The following is an 18,990-nucleotide window of genomic DNA, read 5'->3' as shown; positions in this document are numbered from 1 at the left end:
TAGCTTACAGTACAACAGGTGGTGAATACATGTGGAATGGAATTAAAATGACTCATGGTTAACATTTAAATAAAAATTTGAAACTTTTTCATTCATTTGCATTTAGCTCCCCCGAGTCAATACACTGTAGCACCACCTTTTACTGTAATTCAAGTGTTTTGCAGCCTCGATCAGGTTTTTTTCCCCCATAATTTCCCTGCATTTAGTTCCACCGATCTTCCCATCAACTCAGACCAGTTTCATTGTCCCTGCTGAAGAAACCCTAAAGCTGCAACTATGATGTTTCACTATGGGATGTTTTTTTTTCAGTGTTCTATGCAGTGTTAGTTTTCCACCACACTTAACGGCTTGCATGTAGGATCATTTTGCTCTGATGGCTGGAGCACCTTCTTCAACATCAGTGGTCTCCAAAGTCAGACCACAAGGGTCAGTGTCCTGTGCGTTTTAAACATTGCCATTATTTAACACACTTGAATCAAATGAGTGTTTCATTAGAAGACCTCTGTAGAGCTAGGTTAGATACTGAGGAGGTATTCCAGTCGTTTGAATCAGCAGTGATATAGCAAAGACATATCTAAAACCTGCAGGACATCCCCCCTTGTGGACTGGAGTCTGTACACCCCTGTTCTACAAGTTTGCTGCTTCCCCAACAAGGCTTGCGGCAAACTCCAATCAGGACTTCTTATGGCTTTCTTTCAACAATGACTACCTTCTTGGCAAGATGTGGACCTGTACAGCTTTTCCAGATTAAGCATAGAGCTCTTGGCTGCTTCTCTGATTAGTGCTCTCATAGTCTAATTTGACAGTTTAGGTGGGCGATCATGTTTTGGTAGGTCTGCAGTTGTGCAATACTAGAAAGCTAGATATATTGTTTTATAATCTAACCCTGCTTTAAAGTTCTCTTTGTGCAGTCTCCTTTGGTCCACATGATGCTGTTTGTTCACCAAGGTTCTCTAACAAACCTCTGAAACAACTGGTTGGAGTGGATTTTATTTTGGGCAATCAGAGTAAAAGGGGCTAAAAACCAATGCATAAGACGCTACAGAAAATTTCACAGTAAACATTTTTTTTTTAATCTACATATGATCTTGCAGTTTGAGACGCAAAATTTTGTTGATTTGTATTTCAATGACTTTAACATCAGTTCCCAGCAGAAACAGAAATAAAAAACACAAAATCGGAATAAAATTTGAATATTAAACAGAAGAAAGATTAAAAGCAATGTAATTGTGTTAAAGAGAACAAGCCCCTTAAAGTCCTTTACCTTTTGTGACAAAAGCTCCTGTTGCATTTAACAGTTTCTAATATGGTTTCTTTAAAGAAGGGTCCTCTGAAAGAATTTCTGAAATCAAGTGCAACTGTGCAGCACATGGCAAACTTTGACCCTATTTTAAGGGCGAAGCTCTACTCCAAAACAAATGGTCCAAACCCCTGACAGGAGGGTGTGTCGCAGCAGAATGTCAAAGCTATGTACTCGTTGGTCTGCAGTGTGATAAAAAGGGAAACAGCATGCCAGTCCCATCCCAAACCAAGGGCGTGGTGCACACAGCAATTACACCACACATGCTACAGCTGCACATGTTTTGCATGCTGTAACTCCTGAAATATCAACCTGCAAACCTTGTTATATTATTAGTTATGTCCTATGTAAGGTGTCACACACACAAACACATGCGCTGCTGGCACCACACTGACATATTTCTAAGATTTCTTTTGTAACTTGCGAATATGGAGGAAGAGATAGTTACCACTGTCATCTGGTAGGCAGGATGCCTTCAGATAAGACCGTCTAATTATATATTTCTTTTCTCGTCTCTTGAAATATGAAAGCAAAGTCTTGGGTGCCAATTATGGCCTCATTATGGGCTAATTTAAAGGAAATTAAAAGGCCAACCACTCTATATATTGCCACCAGACAAATGAACTGGCCCCTGCGCTCTAATTGAAATCCTTTGTTTGTGCAACAGACATCAGTCAGCCTCGCTAATAGCTGTGATATAATTGATTTCAACATCAGTGATAGCTCGGCACATAATTGGGCCTGACCCGCACTGAAAATATTCACATGGGGCAAAGCTGTTGATGTCACAGGAAAGTTCATCGTTCTCATTTGTCAGAGAGACAGACAGCGGGACCAGCGTTTAGTATCTACATCACTGCACTGGATATCCCTATGGGACTTAAATACATTACAGCAGAATATGCAGTCCTGCTGCATATTCTGCTACACTGAAATTAATACAGATGAGAGCATTTGGAAAAGATGCTTTTTGGGTTACATGTAAACAATATATACAATTCTTCACTTTATATTTATATAACATTTAACAGTTTTACAAACTGAACATCAGTTTTGGAAATGCATGACAATCTCAATTTGAAGTTTGATGGATAGCTAAAGAGATGACTAATTATCAAAAGGCACAAAGGTTGGAACGATGCCTGAAAGCCTTACCAGTAATTATAAAATAATTTCCACAAATCAGGTGGCATCCCTTTGACAATTTCCTAGGTTGCTATGCAATTAAAGATACCTATAATTAGTGCCATGTTGTTAATTAGTGACAATTTTAAGCATTAGTGTCCTTCTTGACAGATTGTTTCAGAGATCATTAGCATCCTTGCATTTACCCATGATGTCAGTTTAGCTTTGGAACAATTACAAATGATAGCAAGCCTTTTACACTTTGAATTTGAAAGGCAGCAGAGGCTGCAAATGTTCCCAACACCCAACAAGGCACAGTTGAACAATACAATGGACCATTTGTCTTGGAATGCATTTACAACTATACAGCCTTGCGAATGTATTTACTTCCTCTTGAACATTTTCTCATGTTGTCACGTTACAATCACACACTTGTATTTGCTGATATTTTTACACACAGTTCAATTTAATCTCAGTATGAATCCAGCTGATCTCTGAAGGCCTGTGGTTTATTAGATAACTTTATTGAACAAACACCATCAAAAAGACCAAATGTGTTTTAACTAAATAGGTTAAAAAAAACATTATCAAAATATTATGTCATTACTACAAACCTACCTATTACATGACCGTCCACTGAAACCAACTAGATGGGCCAGGACAGCATTACATTAATAAAGCAGTCAAGAGGCTTGTGGTAACTCTGGGGGAGCAGCAGAGATCCATGGCTCAGGTCAAAGACACAGCCACAAAATTTGACCTTTCTAGGAGTGTTGGCAAGAAGAAAGCCATTGCTAAAAAAAAGCCATAGGAAGACCCAATTGCAAATTGCCACAAACCATGCAGGGGACACAGCAAACATGCAAGAAGGGCCATGGTCAAATTCAAACTTTTCAGCCGACAAGTAAAATGCTTAGTTTCAAAGGAAACTTACACTACACATCATCTTAAAGCATAGTGATGGCAACATTGTGCTATGGGAATGCTTTTCTTTGTGGGGGGCAAGGAAGTTGGTCAAATTTGAAGGAAAGATGGACGGAACTAAATACAAGGCAACCCTGGGAGAAACCTGTTGTAAGTTGCCAAAGACTTGAGACTAGAGGTTCACGTTCCAGCAGGACAATAACACTAAACATGCAGCTGGAGCTACAAAGGAATTATTTAGATCTAAGCATGTTCATGAATGGTCCAGTCAAAGTCTACTTTATTACAGCCGAGAATCTGTGGCAAGACTCCAAAATTGCTGTTCACAAAAGCTCTCCATCTAATCTGCATTGAGCAATATTGCGAAGACAAATCAGCAAAATGTTTTTCTCTATGTACATACAGTTTTGTTAGAGAAATGGTGACCAGGCTAATTAATTAGCAAAGTGATGTATTATTTAGTATTTATGCATTCAAACTGTGCAGCAAAATGTCCACTGATAATGAAGGTCCAGAACTGTGGGTATATGACTAATTTAATGAGACAGACACTGACAGAAGTGCAAATAAACAATTTGAGAAAGCCATCTTTGAATTTGAGGATAGTTTCTGGTTAGAAATGTTATAGTACTGGTCTGACTTTATGGAAATACAGTTTTGACAGTAACAGGAAATTCTGAAATCTGAGTTGAAATGGAGCACAATCACCTTCAACTATAAACAGAAGGCTGCCAACTAGGAGTATTTGTTAAACTAAAGTATCAGTTGAGGTTCAAATGCTTGAGGAATCTATGCCAAACATTTTAAAGAACATCAAAGATGAACATAATTTATTGTTAGCCACAGACATCTATGTGAACACAACACAACAAGCAAAGTTTTTTTTTACACCAGTGGTTTTGAGCCAGCCTGAAAATGTCTGAACAGACTGGTTTTGCATATTAACACACAAAATAGTCATCCTGTCAGCAGTTAGGAATGACTGCTACTGCTACTTTCCACTTCTTTCCTTATTTTTTAATGTAGTTTTTATTAAACCTCCAGACTGCATCCAGCAGCAATAATCTCAGCGGCCTCTCTTGTTAACTAAGTTATCAGAGCGGCTATGATGAGCAAGCAGGAGGACTCACATCGCCTCCAATGTGGACCAGGCTCTGCCCGGTCTTAATGAAATAATACACCAAAGGACCTGCTCCCTTTGGGAGGTTAAGGGGTCTCTCTGCATCAATTAACATTTGGTGGACTTGTGGAACAAGCCCGACGAAGACTAATAGCCAGGCAAGTGTGAAATCGCCTTGCCCCAGCCAGCAGTCATGTGCATTGGTAAGTGAAAATGAGTTTTCAAAATTGGAAAAAAAGGGAACTTACTTGGATTGAAGGGAAAGAAAACAGATTGCCATGGATACAGAGGTAGCTGCAGAAATCTATAATGCAAGGTGCTTTCAATGGGCTTTTGTGCAATTGTTTAGACCATCTCAAATGATAATTCTGTCTTGTTCCACAGTGTGAAAGGGCTTTAATGACTTCAAAAAAAAAACTAAATAGGATGTCTACCATTTCTTTAGAGACACTATACCAAAAATAGCTTGATGTGTTCTTCCCACCTGGTAGAAGTTGGGCCAGTAGGTGCTGATGGCCAGTTCTACCTGTCCCCAGGAGCGAGATGCTGGTCCTGATACGTTCCAAACAGGCATCCCCATGGGACTGTTGTTTTCTTTGATATAGACATTTAGGTGTCCTGGGTGGGTGTTGTCTCTTCCTCCTATGTAGTAATGGAAAATAATGCAGTGTGTGTCGTTCTCCTTCAGTTGGGGTGTCAGCAGTAAAGTCTTCTGTCCTGCGAAGCGTCCTGATGTGTTCACCATCATAAACGCAGACCCTGTTACAGGAAAAAGAATGTTGGATCATTTATTGTCAACAGATTTCCAGTTGTAAAAAAGCCCAGAAACCGGCAAAAAACAGACATGCATATTTAAAAGAAAAAATGTCGTCCAACACAATCATAAAAGCCACTAAAAATCGACTAAACTTGCACAATATATGAAATTGTCATCTCAAGATCAATATTTGCAAAATGGCAATCATAAAGGATTGGAAGGAATATTTGGTAGGTTATTATATCTCAAGGCCATGCATTCACACATTGCATGACAGTATTACATCTGGTGAATTGGTTGGACTTTTTCCCGGCCTTGATGTCCACGCATGATATAGATTTTAGTGACCAAGGTGCTATTTTGTTAATGGAGAGCAATGGGAACATAATGATGAGAAGGAAAAAATGAGTAAACAGAGAGAAATTGGTTATTTCATAAATATTTTAGCATCAGAGAACATAACATCTTGAAAGTTTGAAACAGACATAAATCACATTTCTTCTTCTATTGGTTTTCAAATACAAGGTGATATCATACATGGTTGATTACAAAGCCACTGCAACCACACTATGTGGAAATCTCTGTCAGTAATCACACAATAGTTTGTTTTCTTAACAAAAAACGTCTTTCTAACAGGAGTATGTTGAATTGATGCGTGGGTGTTTTTTGCCTACAGAATAAAGGCTCGAGTGAGAGCTTTTGCTACCAAAATTTATACAGGAGACAACATTAAAGTCTGGAACTAAAACACAGAGAAGGAGCTCAATTTTTTCCTCACCCACCAAATAAGTTTCTGCATTAAAGAATCTGAATTTGTCCAAGGATTAAAAAACATCTTTATCTTCACACAACCCAAAGCTATGGGAACAGGGCGCGACATAGTTTATGCTACGGCTACAAAAAAAGAGCGTAAGCAAGGCGTCAACAGCCAGACCACTGACGCAACATAAGCTGTTTGTGAACATAAGGTTTTAGCAGGTAAACTTAATGCCCAGTAATTGCTAATAATTTGCTTTCTACCAATAATTAGCTGTAGCAGTGTTGTTTTTATTTCTGTCTGACCTGAATGAAGGAGACAGTATGTGAATGCAGATGCTTTCAGAGTATAGTGTAGCTAATAGCTATGCCACATGTGTAGCATTCGCTTAAAGTGACTTTCTAAGGCCCAATGAAATGTTGTGAAAAATAAATTGTAGATGGAGTTTGAGTGGCATGAGCATGGACGGTTCTAGACAGGGGCCAACAGGGGCTTGTTATAGCCCCTGTACTGAAGACATAATGCTAAATGAATTTCTTATGATAATATGCGCTGGTGCAGAAACCATAACTGATTTCATATTTTACTTTAACAAATTAAGTTGTTGCACTTTTAGCTTTAGCCGTATTGACATAGGATCATAGTTTGCAACCTGCAGCTCCAGAGCAGCAGGTTGCAATTAAAAATTGCCCTGTATATTTTTTTGTTTCATTCTGTTGTTCTGTGTCCCCATGAAAAAACATCGGCCCCACCTTGGTCTCCTGGTAAATTTGGTCTAGAACTGCCACTGGTCCTGAGTGTGTCTGAATAAACAAAAGCAGTACAAAATGTTATAAATATCCCTTAACTGTAATGGCTATTCATCGGAATATTCAACTGTGATATCATATTCTTGCATGTTTTGTCACCATAATGCAACTCTGAAATCCACCAAATAAAAGGCAACACAAATCCTAAAAAAGGTATGCTGAGAGTAACAAATGGCTGCTCGAGAAGCTTTCCTATAAGCAGTCACAAATCCAGCTTGTGACCTTTGATGAGAAAATGCTATTACCTAGACTGATCGTCATTACTATTCATCAAAATACAAAGGCATACACTACAACTGAGAGGCTAATCCTAGAAAATAGTGGATTTTGAAAAGTGCATTTTCATTCAATGACAGAGCAGAGGGAAAAAGATGAAAAATCAATAAGCTAAAATCTATTTGCCAAGAAAAACCCCATTTAGATTTTATCACTTAGGTCCAATATTAAAGGTTAATCTAATTCTTTACCCTCTCTCCAATAAAACACAAGTGAGAATTATTACATTGGCCAACTTTCAAGGAGATGCAGAACACATTCGATTTGTCATCATCTTATTTAGCTTGGCTTCGTATTAAGATGGCAAGAATCATAACAGCATTTGAAACACAGCCATAGGAAACTCATTATATATTGGAATACATTTTTGGCCGAATGCTAAGATTGGAGGGCAAAGAGAGGTGAGACAAACAAACTGTAAGCAGGAAGCTTACTCGGCTGCATGCGAGGCAGAACCAAATCTCTCCTGTTACAGTAAACATGTGGTGCTTCACCGAGATTTCTGTCTTAAAACGGTTGAATAACATCAACTGAATGCGGCAGGCTTGGTCGCCTGAGTGTGTCAACGAAGCAGCATCTCACACAACCCTATTTGTTCCATCAATGACTCTAGCTTGCCCACTTGTCTCGTTGTGCTGCTCTCGTAACGCTCACCAATTCCATCTGTCTGGAGCTCCAGATAATGAGTAGGGGGATTCTGTCAGGCTTACACAATGAAACAAGAGGAGAGGCATCAGAGGAAGAGACAGTGAGTTGGGATGTCACAGAGTCAGCCCTATCAGCTTTGTTTGGGAGGTAGAAACAGTTGTCATTTTAAATGATCTTCTAAGGTTTTAGGGGTAATTGGTAAGGCATTCAGCTGTCTTATAAGGGCAGTGATGAAAATGTGTATGCCCTATAATTCACATTTATATAATCACATGCATTTCATTGCCTACAACACAAAAGATATACATCAGGTATTTGCCATAGAATGTGTGCTACATGGGCTGCACAGTGGCACAGTTGATAGCACTGTTGCCTGGCAGCAAAAATGCTCTAGGTTTGAATCCCAGCCTAGGATTGAAGCTTGCATGTTGCAGTTTGCATGTTCCTTCCATGCAGGCAAGGATTCTATTCGGGTACCTTGGCTTCCTCCCACAGTTAAAAACATGACTGTTCTGTGTGTATCTTTGTTGCCCTGTGATTGCCAGACCTATTGAATCCAGACACCACCCACCTAAATAGAACCTGTCCAACAACATGAAATTGGCTAAAAAATCTGAAAAAAGCAACATATTAGGCCCCAATCTTATGAGGTTGTAAAGTCAGCTGATGTATTATTTTAGTGGCCCAGGATCTGACCATCCAATGTAAGGAAGCAGACAGCGACTTGGAAGAGGAAGAGTCAGAGTAGGAAGATATGGAAGAAAAGAGCCCTTCTGATAGAGATGACTCTTAGGGAGAGGAACAGGCAACAATGGAGATATGTATGCTGAAAAACAATCAGTTGATTCTCATTTCACAGTCAGAGGGAAGAAGCAGCTTAAGTGTGGTTCTGATGTTTTCTGCCCTTTTGTACCCACCAGAAGGAAGCACTTATTAAAGTTTTTCCACAGATTTGGAAAGTTTGGCAATGAATTCTATCTTATTTTTTGATTGTGGCAAACTAAACAGCGATGGCTGCGCATAGGACAAACCTAACGACTGTAGGGTTTAAATTGAGTAGCTTCTGTGGCAGATCAATCTTCTCTAGTAACACCAGAGAAGCACCAGAGAAGACAAATCCTTTGTCAGTCAGTCAGTCATTTTTATACCACATCTTCAATAGTGGGTTGCTGGGAAGCTGATGCCTATCTCCAGCAGTCTATGGGTGGGAGGCGGGGTACATCCTGGACAGGTCGCCAATTCATCGCAGGGCAACACACAAACACCTAAGGGCAATTTTTGGAGAGACCAATTAACCTAACAGGGATGTCTTTGGACTGTGGGAGGAAGCTGAAGTACCTGGAGAAAACCCATGCAAGCACGGGGAAAACATGCAAACTCCATGCAGAAAGACCCCCGGCCAGGAGTCAAACCCAGGACCTTCTTGCTGCAAGGCAACAGTGCTACCCACTTGTACTCCTGAGAAATGTTCCCAGAAACGTAAATGTACTAGCTTTTGAACAATTTCAGGAAGTATTGATGGATGTCTTCTTAAGTTTCAGTGTATTTACCCAAGACACTGTGAGCGAGTTTGTAACTGGACACATTAAAATTCAGACAATGAGGTAGAAGCTCAGGGGAAAGAATACACATCCTTGTGGAGCATCAGCACTGGTTGAATATAGGTATGTGAGAAGTTGTCTACCACAATGTCAGAGAACATATTTCCTTCTAAAGGCAAACAAACCAACTCAGTAAAAGATTAAAAGAAGATGATAATAATAAATTCTATTTCAATAGTTTTGTAATGGAATGTTTTTTTTTTATCTGAGTATTTAAATTAAATCTTCTTTTATGTGTACTTCTTAAAGTGGTGATGAGCTATTTAGGATTCTGAAATATCTATGTTATGCAAACAGTTCCTCACTGCATGATCACTTTGTTATGATTAATTAGTATGAGAAGCTGTTCTCCCACAGCTTTTTATTTTAATATTTCTGATTCACATGTTGAGATTAATTATTTCTGAGGAAACATGAAGCTAAAGAGAAAACATGAAGAAAGGGAGGAAATGTGTCAACTCTGAAACACATATTGATTAAACTTTAATCAGGTAGCGCCATATGAAGACTCTATGTCTCTTTAATGAAATCCAGCCTTCTGCGAAAGCAGTCAGATCCTTCTTGTTTTTTCCTTTGAGGCATGATCAACCCCTAGTATGATGCAAACCAGCACTAAAAATCACTTGATGAATTGTTCAGTTGCATTTTATGTTACAAAGATTAAAATGATGGCTCCACCACTTTCCTCAAAGTTTAAAACCGTCTGTTTAAACTTAATTTCAACATTTGTGTTGCTCGGGAGATTTGAGTACCACTCTCCGTGTTGTTTGTAATTAGGAAGCAAACATCAGATCCCTTAAGCCACATTCGTACTTGTTTTCTGCTACATTCCAGAAATCCATCCGTCTTCTGCTTACCATAGATCTGGTCGATTGCACATTGTTCCTTGGCCAGAAGGAAAATCTTATTCCTCTGGTATCTTTTCGGTCTTCACAAGGTCTCTTTGCCTGGAAAACTTTTAATGGGAGGGACCTCAGAAGCATACTAATCAGATGTCCGAGGAACTTCAACTAAATTGTTTTGATGCGGAGCAGCAGCAGCTCTCTGCCAAGCTCCTCCCAGATGACGGAGCTCCTCATCCTATCTCTAAGAATGCATTCAACAACTCTATGGAGAATACTCATATCTCAATCAAGGTGAGGGTTGAAATGTGAAGGGATCAATAAATCCAGAGTGTTTCTTCTTGGCTCAGCTCTGTTTTCACCACAAACGTTTAGAGGAGCACTTGCACTATGACAGACAAGGCCCCATTAGATCTATCTCCCACTCCATCCTACCATCACTCTTGAACATGACAGTTAAACACCTAAACTCTGTCTGCTAGAACAACCCCCAACCTGAATGGAGCAATCTACCTTTTTCTGGTTTAGAATTATGGCCACAGACTTCGAGGAATTGGCTCTCAAATTACACCTAAATAATTAGATATACCAAAAAAATGTCTTGGCGTTGGCAATGTAGCAGTGTTGTACACCCATGTCTACAAATTTTATACAAATTTTTGTGAATTTGGTGAAACCAAACAAAAAAGGTGAGAATATATATAATTTTTTTCAGTATGAGTATCTCATACTTCCACGGTCAGAGAGTAACACCAACGAAGAAGATCATAGCATTACATTTATTGTCATTCAGCTCAAATTCTCTCCAAGCCTAATGACCACATACTCGGCAGGACCTGCTGCACCATGACAAGCTAATTAACCAGTGAGACTAAGAGCAAATTATAGTGACACTGTGTTAGTGCAGTGCTAATGTGCTAGTGATGCAAAAGGGTGTTTTCTCTCCTATTCCCCTCATCCCTCTTTCTCTATCTCTTCCACCTTTAACAATGACAGAGTTCGAGACCAATTAAAAATAGAGAGCTCTGGGCGCACTCCAAGCCTGTCTTCACAGCTCCTTAAAGGCCATGGCTTGGCTATTGTCTAAGGTATTCAGAAGAACAGATTTATTATTATTCCAATGTAGGCCATCTTCACCTTCCATTACAATGATGGCTGAACGTGGGGAGCATGGAAACCCTTGTGAAAAATGAATGAGCGGAAGATGAAGCGTCCCCAATGTTGATGCTACATACATTTGCTGTTGCTGTTTCTTTGGGAAATGAAAGCTATGGTGCTGAAATAGAAAAGTGTGACTTTCATTATTCTGCAATATTTCAGACATCACTAACACTGTATCTAAAGTAGAAAAAACATTATTAACTAGTAGCTATACTCCAACATTAATTCTGTGAAGATGTTACTGTTAGAGGAAATAAATGTACAGGTTCAGTATAAACATAGTAATTTTCTTGGAGCTCTAACATTATGATTAGTTTTCTGTTGAGTTAGTTCTCCTTTTTATAATTAACACGGACCTTAAGTATCTACCTTGTCTTGTGTTTCGTTGAATTTGTAAAGAATTTTCTCTAAAAGGCTCAAAACAAGTGAGCAATTTTAGAAGATAAATATGAGGATGCCTGCAATCTAACCAGCAAAGTCTATTAAAATAAAATTAAAACCCACAAGTGTTCGGGTTCTGCTAGACATCAGGGAAACCAAAATGACAGACTTGGTGGTTTAATGGTATCGTGAGCCATAGAGACAGAATATGGACTCTGAAAAATGGCTTCCATCAGGTTAATCCCATGCCCTGACAGCTTATTTAACTGGCAGAGCAGCTATGAGTTGGCCCTAGCTTGTGTCTGTACATATGGGAGAAAAAGTTCCTGCTGGTGAGAAAATAAGCTGATGAGGATGGGTAATTCCTGAAGAAATTGCTTAAACAGTGTAATTCTACTGCATAATGTAATGACCACAATTTATTAATGACTGATTAATGTAGAACAGCCCCTCAGAAGCGTTTAAGTCTGCAGTGAGGCCTATTATCTGGTGACAGCCTGTTTAACTGTTGTTGAAAGCATGTGGTGGTTCAGAAGAAATAGTCAAAGAACTACAAAGCAAGTCAAATGTCAGAAACAACCCACTGTACCATCTTATTAAAAAAAACATTCCCTTTTAGGAAGAAAAGGGTTCATTTATTTAATCGACAGCTTAACAAAAAATCCAGCAAAGCCCATTAGATGGTAGTTTTGTGCAGGGTAATTTCAGTTCAATGCTATTTAGCGTATTTACTGTATGTAGCACCAATACACAACTAATGTCATCTAAAGGCACTTTACAAGATAAATGTGTCCAATTCATAGAAATATATAGAAATATATAATCAAATAAATACAATACAAAATAGCCCAGTTATACAGAACCATTTAAATACATACATTCCAATTTAATCCTACTTTAGTCAGAGGGAGGATAAAATATAATTATTCAAAATATCTTAAGAAAGTAGTTAATGCAGCTGCATCAGAATCAGAATCAGAAAAGCTTTATTGCCAAGTACGTTTTTGGACATACAAGGAATTTGTTTTGGCGTAGTCGGTGCAATACAATACAAATTAAACAGTATAAACATATCTACAATATAATATAAATAAAAGTGCACAGTTTTAAGTGAGTGAGAGTAAATGTAGAGCAGTATAGGATGCCAGAGCGGTACAACAGTGCAGGTGATCATTGTGCAAGTGATGCCCTTATTTACTACTCTTAATACCATGGTGGTAATTTAAAACTAAGGAGACACCACTCTGACATTATGAATACTTCCTCTGCAAAGTTTGTATATAAAGTCATAACAAAAACTATAACAAAACACTTCAGTTTTATGTATGAGGACACAATAAAACAACTATGCCAGGTTCTCAAATTATTTATGATTAATCATATTTCCCATTTTCAATGTACAAAAACTCAAAACAGAGTTTACTCTATCAATATTTAAGGAACAAAAACTCAACCTATGCTGGATTGGTCAAATTTGTCAAAAGTGTACCCTGCCTCTTACCCAATGATCCCTGGAGATTCGTGCCAGCCCACTGCAACCCTACTATGACAAGTAGGAACAGACAATGGCTGGATGAATGGCTGGATGGGTCTTAATGGAAAATCTTTGTGTGAAAACAATAAGCCCATGTTACTTCTTTTGTTTTTCAGAGGTTAGTTTGTAGATTTAATGTCTAGGATCATTGTTGCGTTTTATCACCCATTCAATGTAAGACCTTGGGGCGACGGTGGTGCCAGTGATAGGGGTTCGTCCTGTAACTGGTGGGTTGCCGGTTCGAATCCCCACTCTGTTTGTCTCAGTCGTCGTGTCCTTGGGCAAGACATTTCACCTGCCTTACAGGCTGATGGTGGTCAGAGGGGTTGGTGGCACCTGTGTATAACAGCCTCAGTCTGCCCCATGGCAGCTGTGGCTACAATGTAGCTTACCATTGTCAGTGTGCGAATGTGTGTATTAATGGGTGGATGACTGTAGTGTAAAGTGCTTTGGGGTCTCTGGGGCTTTCATAAAGTGCCATACAAGTGCAGGCCATTCGCCATTTAGGATCAAACTTCATCTGTTGGGCAAATGCCCTCGCATTCTAGTCCAAACGTTTATGCCCAAATCAATGACTGCTGGGTGCCTAGACCCTGTGGCTGCAAAACAAGCCCAGCTCATCACACCACCACCACTTTGCTTAACAGTTTTGTTGAAGTGTTGGATCATAAAATGTGTATTTAGTTTTCTGCAAACATGGCAATAAATGGTGCATTATGGAAAACCTTCTCTACTCTGGTTTTGGGGGTTATTCAGATGACACTGAGCAAGCCTTGGTCTTGCTGCCATATCTGAAGACACTTTCTCCTGGTAATCCTTCGAAACAAGCCATAAACTTTATTATTTAACACGTTAACTGAGGCCTGTAGACTCTTGGGTATTTTTACAGTCTCTGTGCAGTACACTATAGGACCTTAGGGTAAATTTGCTAAGATGTCCCCTCAAGGATTGAAATTATACTTTGAATGACTCAAACCCGAATCATTACAAACAGAACAGAAGTGAGGTGTAATCAAGTGAGTAATCAAGATTTGGTGCACTTATTCTCTCTCCATATACCTGTTCAAATACCATCATCATCTAAGAATAAACAAAAGCCTAAAGCTTTGGTACAGATGCTGTGACAACTCACCTCTGAAAAATCATATGTAAGACAGAGGACGTTTTTTCAGATGGTTGTTGATGAAAACATATTGAAAGAATATCTGATAGAAAAATAACAAGTTAATATGTTGACTGTAGATGTTAGGTGAATGCAGGTGAGTCTGTCCAGTGGGTGGGGTTAAGGTGGAGTTGGGGGTCTACAGCTGTTATTAAGTACCGGCCTCAGAAACAAAATGTTTGAAACACCTGACACAGCCCATATTTATCCAATTACTTGACAAATCAAAGAATTGTTCAAAAGAATACTCAAGTACTAAACAATTTCACAGTTTCATAGTTTCAAATTGCTTGACAATGGCCTTCCTAGATTGATAGGCACTAACAATTGCTTCTCTAAGGTCATCACTTATGTCTTTCTTGGCATTGTGTTAAAACACACCTGCACCCTATAGGGCAGCAAAATACCAAAAGCATCTGCTTTTATACAATTGGTCACACTTGCTGAGTATCAGTTAATTCATAAATTGGGTTTACAGCACCTGGCTGCTACTTTCACTCTTAAATCAGACTCAGTTTTATTGCCAAGTTAGTCCCTATGGAAACAGCAAAGGTGTACTTAGTTTTTGACACCGCCTTTAAGTATATTTTTCATAAATACATGTATTTTTTATATACTTTTATTTAACTTAATTTATTTAATTTACTTGATTTTATTTCTATGTGTTTACTTTTTGACCATTTTCTGGTCACTTGTTTTTTTCTTTTTTTTTTTTTTTTATTACTGAAATGTTTTTACTAAAACAGTAAGAAAAATAATAAACTAGATTTTTATGTTGTTGGGACTCCAGCCATGGGGACAACATGAATGGCCAGTAAGAACTTTTCTGGAACTTTCAAAATAAATCGCATTAACCTACTTCCAGCACAGCCCGAAGCAGGGTATAACAGTGGACTTCCCGTGATGTCACTGTCTGAATAAAAACCCCGCTTTTGCAACAAACTGACCTCTTCCACGCAGGTCCCCAGCGGAACTGGATGGAGGGACACAGCGCACTAATGTCTCTTTAGTGGTAAACAAACATAACTCTTCAAACTGGATCCAAGAGTGTCATACGATCATGCGATCATATGCACTAAGTTAAGTGGGAATGAATTGCTGTTTGTGTATCCGGTATTCATTCATGAATGGGGTAATTAAGGTACAAGCGTTGGTTGACTTTCTCTCTGTGGTCAACAGAAGCAAACTGTGTTCTAGAGAGTTCCCAGCAGAGACCCTGTCTCTACGACGCCATGTGGAGCAGTTTTTCCCAGTCTGAAGGAAGGACAACGGGACCGCATCACCGTGGTTACAGCAGTAACGTGCAGTTTGGCCGGCCCGGCAGAACAAGCCGCCCCACCCAACAGCTACGGATATTAGCTGCAAGTTAAGCCTTTGTTCACTGTGGATGCTTTCTTCAACTTCGTCGCCCCGGACAACTTTTCCTCAGCACGGTTCAAGATGTTGTGTTTTGGGCAGAGAGAAGTAGTTTAGAGGGAAATAATCTAAACATTTTTCGTTTTATGACGTTTGGTTTTGTTTGTGTTGAAACTCAGCCATCTTAGTGCTAGCAGATTATCTGTCAGCACATGTGCTCAGTTTATGTGTTCTGTCTTTGTGTTTTATTTTTTAAGTTAAAACTGTATGTAAAGGGTGATTTTAAACACAGAACATCGGCCATAACGCGCTTATGCTTTTTAAACCCTTTTATTAGTGGTATTTTAAAGATATATGTTTGATTCTGATGATTAGCTATAAGCTTCTTTTGTTAACTACAACCGCTAACAGCTAAGAACACGTGCTTGCCTACTAAAGACCATTTACCCAAAAATGTTGTTAGTTTTCAAGCTAGGAAATATTATTTCCCTAAATATTATTTTACTAAACTTGATAACTAAGTAAACACCAATAAGCTCAATTTCTCCAGAAAGATTTGGTACTAATTCAAAATAATATTTCCTTAAATATTATTTTACTATTTCCTTAATAATATTTCTTTAAATATCATTTTAATAAATAAAGGCAGCTAATTAAACACCGTTGACAATTGGTCTTCCAGAAGGTTGGTTTTATTCAGCAGATCATTCTTTAAAATATTATTTTATTAAAATAATATTTTATCTGATCTTGCATTGTGAATGGTTGTCTAAAGGTGTACTGATTATTGCCTAAGTTGGTTCCAAGACTAATTTCACTTAACTTCCAGATTCTTCAAGACAATTCTTGGTTCTCAAACATAAATATTCCATGGTTATATTGCACCACTCTTTCAGTCATGGTTTTCAACCATCTTTGATCAGCTTGTTTATATTGTACATAGCCCATTATTCTTTGTGACAAAGTGGTTCAGTTTGTGTTTACCACTTTTCCCTTATTCTTATTTCTGATTTATTTACTTTCGGTAGCTGGTCATAAAGCTTAAATTTAAACATGAACATGAACAACTTTGCTTCACGTCCTGGGTTTGTTTGTGTTAGCATTATGTTGCAGTTTCCATCTATTTATATGTTTGGGTTAAAGCTATTACTTCTGGACTATTGTTTGAATTTGTTTATTTTGTTTCAAAGTATATTCATGGTATTTGTTTTCCCTTTTATTCCCCATTGTTTGTCATAGTGTTTCCTGCTTGAATGGCTGGATGATGTCACTGATTACCTTGCTGGGCTCTACCAATTAGAGGGTTTTATTTGGAGTATTGCTTTGTTTGTTTTTCTTCTATTACATGGTATATTTTGCAAATCCTTTCATTATGAAGATGAGTTTGTAAATTAGATTAGTAATTTTGCTTTTTTTCCTGTCTAATTGTGGCTTGGTCCACTCAAGCGCAGGTGTGTTGCCAACTGGCTATACAAACCAGTGGGTGCTTGGAGCTAGAAAAAAAGAGTGGTCTGAATCTGAAACCGGTGGCTGATGCTGTTTTCTTGTTCACCTTGCTGCTCCTTGACAACACTACTTCACAGTCTTCCTTATTCTTTAATTCTGCTTGGTAGTTTAGTTGGATTGTTTTAGCATAGTAAAGAGTTTGTTGATTGAAATATGTTTGACTTTGAGTTGACTTATTTTTGTTAATAAATTCCTGTATTTTAAGAATTTGTGTGAATTCATTCCATGTGTGTGCAGAGTTTTGCTGTTCAATAATGTCAGAGCTTGGCTCATCCCTTTCAGTTTTGTCCTATTACCATCGCCTTACTGGGCTGGTATTCACAGGACAACCCTTAACAGACCGAAATATTATCTAATAAAATATTAAAGTTTTTATGTTAAATATTAAATAATATATTCATAGTCACAACAATGTCCTGACACATTAAGCTCAAGATGTACAACAGAGTTTACTTCTTTCTTCTTCCTATAACTATTACTTCCTATAACCTATAAATGACTTGATGCAGAGTTCTCAATGAGAGTTTCTTGTCACCAACAATACAAACAGCAGGTGTGCACAAATACAAGGAAGTCATTATTGTTGATTTTATGTATTATTCCTCGAAAGGAAGTTAGTTTAAAAAGAAAGATAACAAAGCCTGGAATAGTCTGGGTCTCACAAATAACCTCCTGTCTAATCCCAATCATCAAAGTCTACAGTTTGAAGGTATCTGGATCAATTATGAGTTGAGTGATGGTCTGAGCAGAGGATATAATTTGCAATAATGACTAGTGCTCATTATTTCTCCTCCATTCAGGTCCTGAACTCTGTGAAAATCATTATGTGGAGGTGTGTGTGTGTGTGTGTGTGGGAGGGGGGGGGGGGGGGGGGGGGGGGGGATTAGAATGAAGGGGCGCTCTTTAAACCCAAACCCTCCAGGTCTCATTTGCTAATAAAATTCACAGAGGTCACCGCCGCCGAAAAGCACGGCTGCCGCTTTGGAAATGTCAATGAAGACGGGGCCATTCTCACTGTCTGCCACCAATCAAAAATGCTCTCGCTGTGAGGGTTAGGCTGTTAATGTGAGCAGCCATGGCCTTCTCTCAATTTTTCCTGGAACATTCCCTGTGTCCTCTGCAACATGAAAGGGGCCCGATAAAAATAACACCGGATAAGTTTGGGCCTCTCCGTATGAGGAGCCTGGCAGGTTTTCTTTTGCACGGAGTCAAACAGATTTACCCAGAACCATCCATCATGCAGGACACGTTAAAGATCTGTCACTTTAGTCAGGTGGAACAACTAACCCTTATTATGTTCCCTGGCAGCATTCTTTGTTGTCGTATGCCAATCAACTGCAATCCCAAATGGGTAAATATGTCATCTTAATATGCAATACGCTCTACTGGCGCTCCACTGAAGTAAATGGGTCAGATAATAGCCTATTCGCATGATATAAAGTCATTAAAAAAACAGAATCTTCAGGTGGGTCACCTAATTGTTCATACCATCAACACTTACGGATAAAGAAAAGATAAAATATGCTAATATGTCCTCCATTCTAGAAGCGTAAGTGCATTCTTAATCCTGTTTATCATAATGGGTAACCTGTTTGCTCGGGCCAAAGGACACATTTTAACCCCACAAACATGCAGCGTGCAAAATGGCAGTCTTTCTTTCACCAGGAATGATTGCACAAATTGATTAAATTTTATAATTTGCTGTTCTGTTTTGTCCCCTAATCATTTAAT

General features: G+C 38.6%; 1 protein-coding gene across 8 annotated transcripts in view; it reads right to left on the bottom strand.

Moving 5' to 3' along the window:
• The window catches only part of LOC124870310 (receptor-type tyrosine-protein phosphatase mu-like), a 247,633-nt gene that overhangs the window by 158,633 nt on the left and 70,010 nt on the right, over positions 1-18,990 (bottom strand). For all 8 annotated transcript variants that reach the window (XM_047368913.1, XM_047368912.1, XM_047368914.1 and 5 more), the window contains exon 3: positions 4,954-5,228. In XM_047368913.1, the coding sequence (XP_047224869.1) occupies positions 4,954-5,228 (275 nt within the window). The remainder of the gene's footprint in view (positions 1-4,953; positions 5,229-18,990) is intronic.

This window comes from Girardinichthys multiradiatus, chromosome 6, assembly GCF_021462225.1.
Source record: "Girardinichthys multiradiatus isolate DD_20200921_A chromosome 6, DD_fGirMul_XY1, whole genome shotgun sequence".
Lineage (NCBI taxonomy): Eukaryota > Metazoa > Chordata > Actinopteri > Cyprinodontiformes > Goodeidae > Girardinichthys > Girardinichthys multiradiatus.
This window is presented reverse-complemented; position numbering and strand designations above follow the sequence as displayed.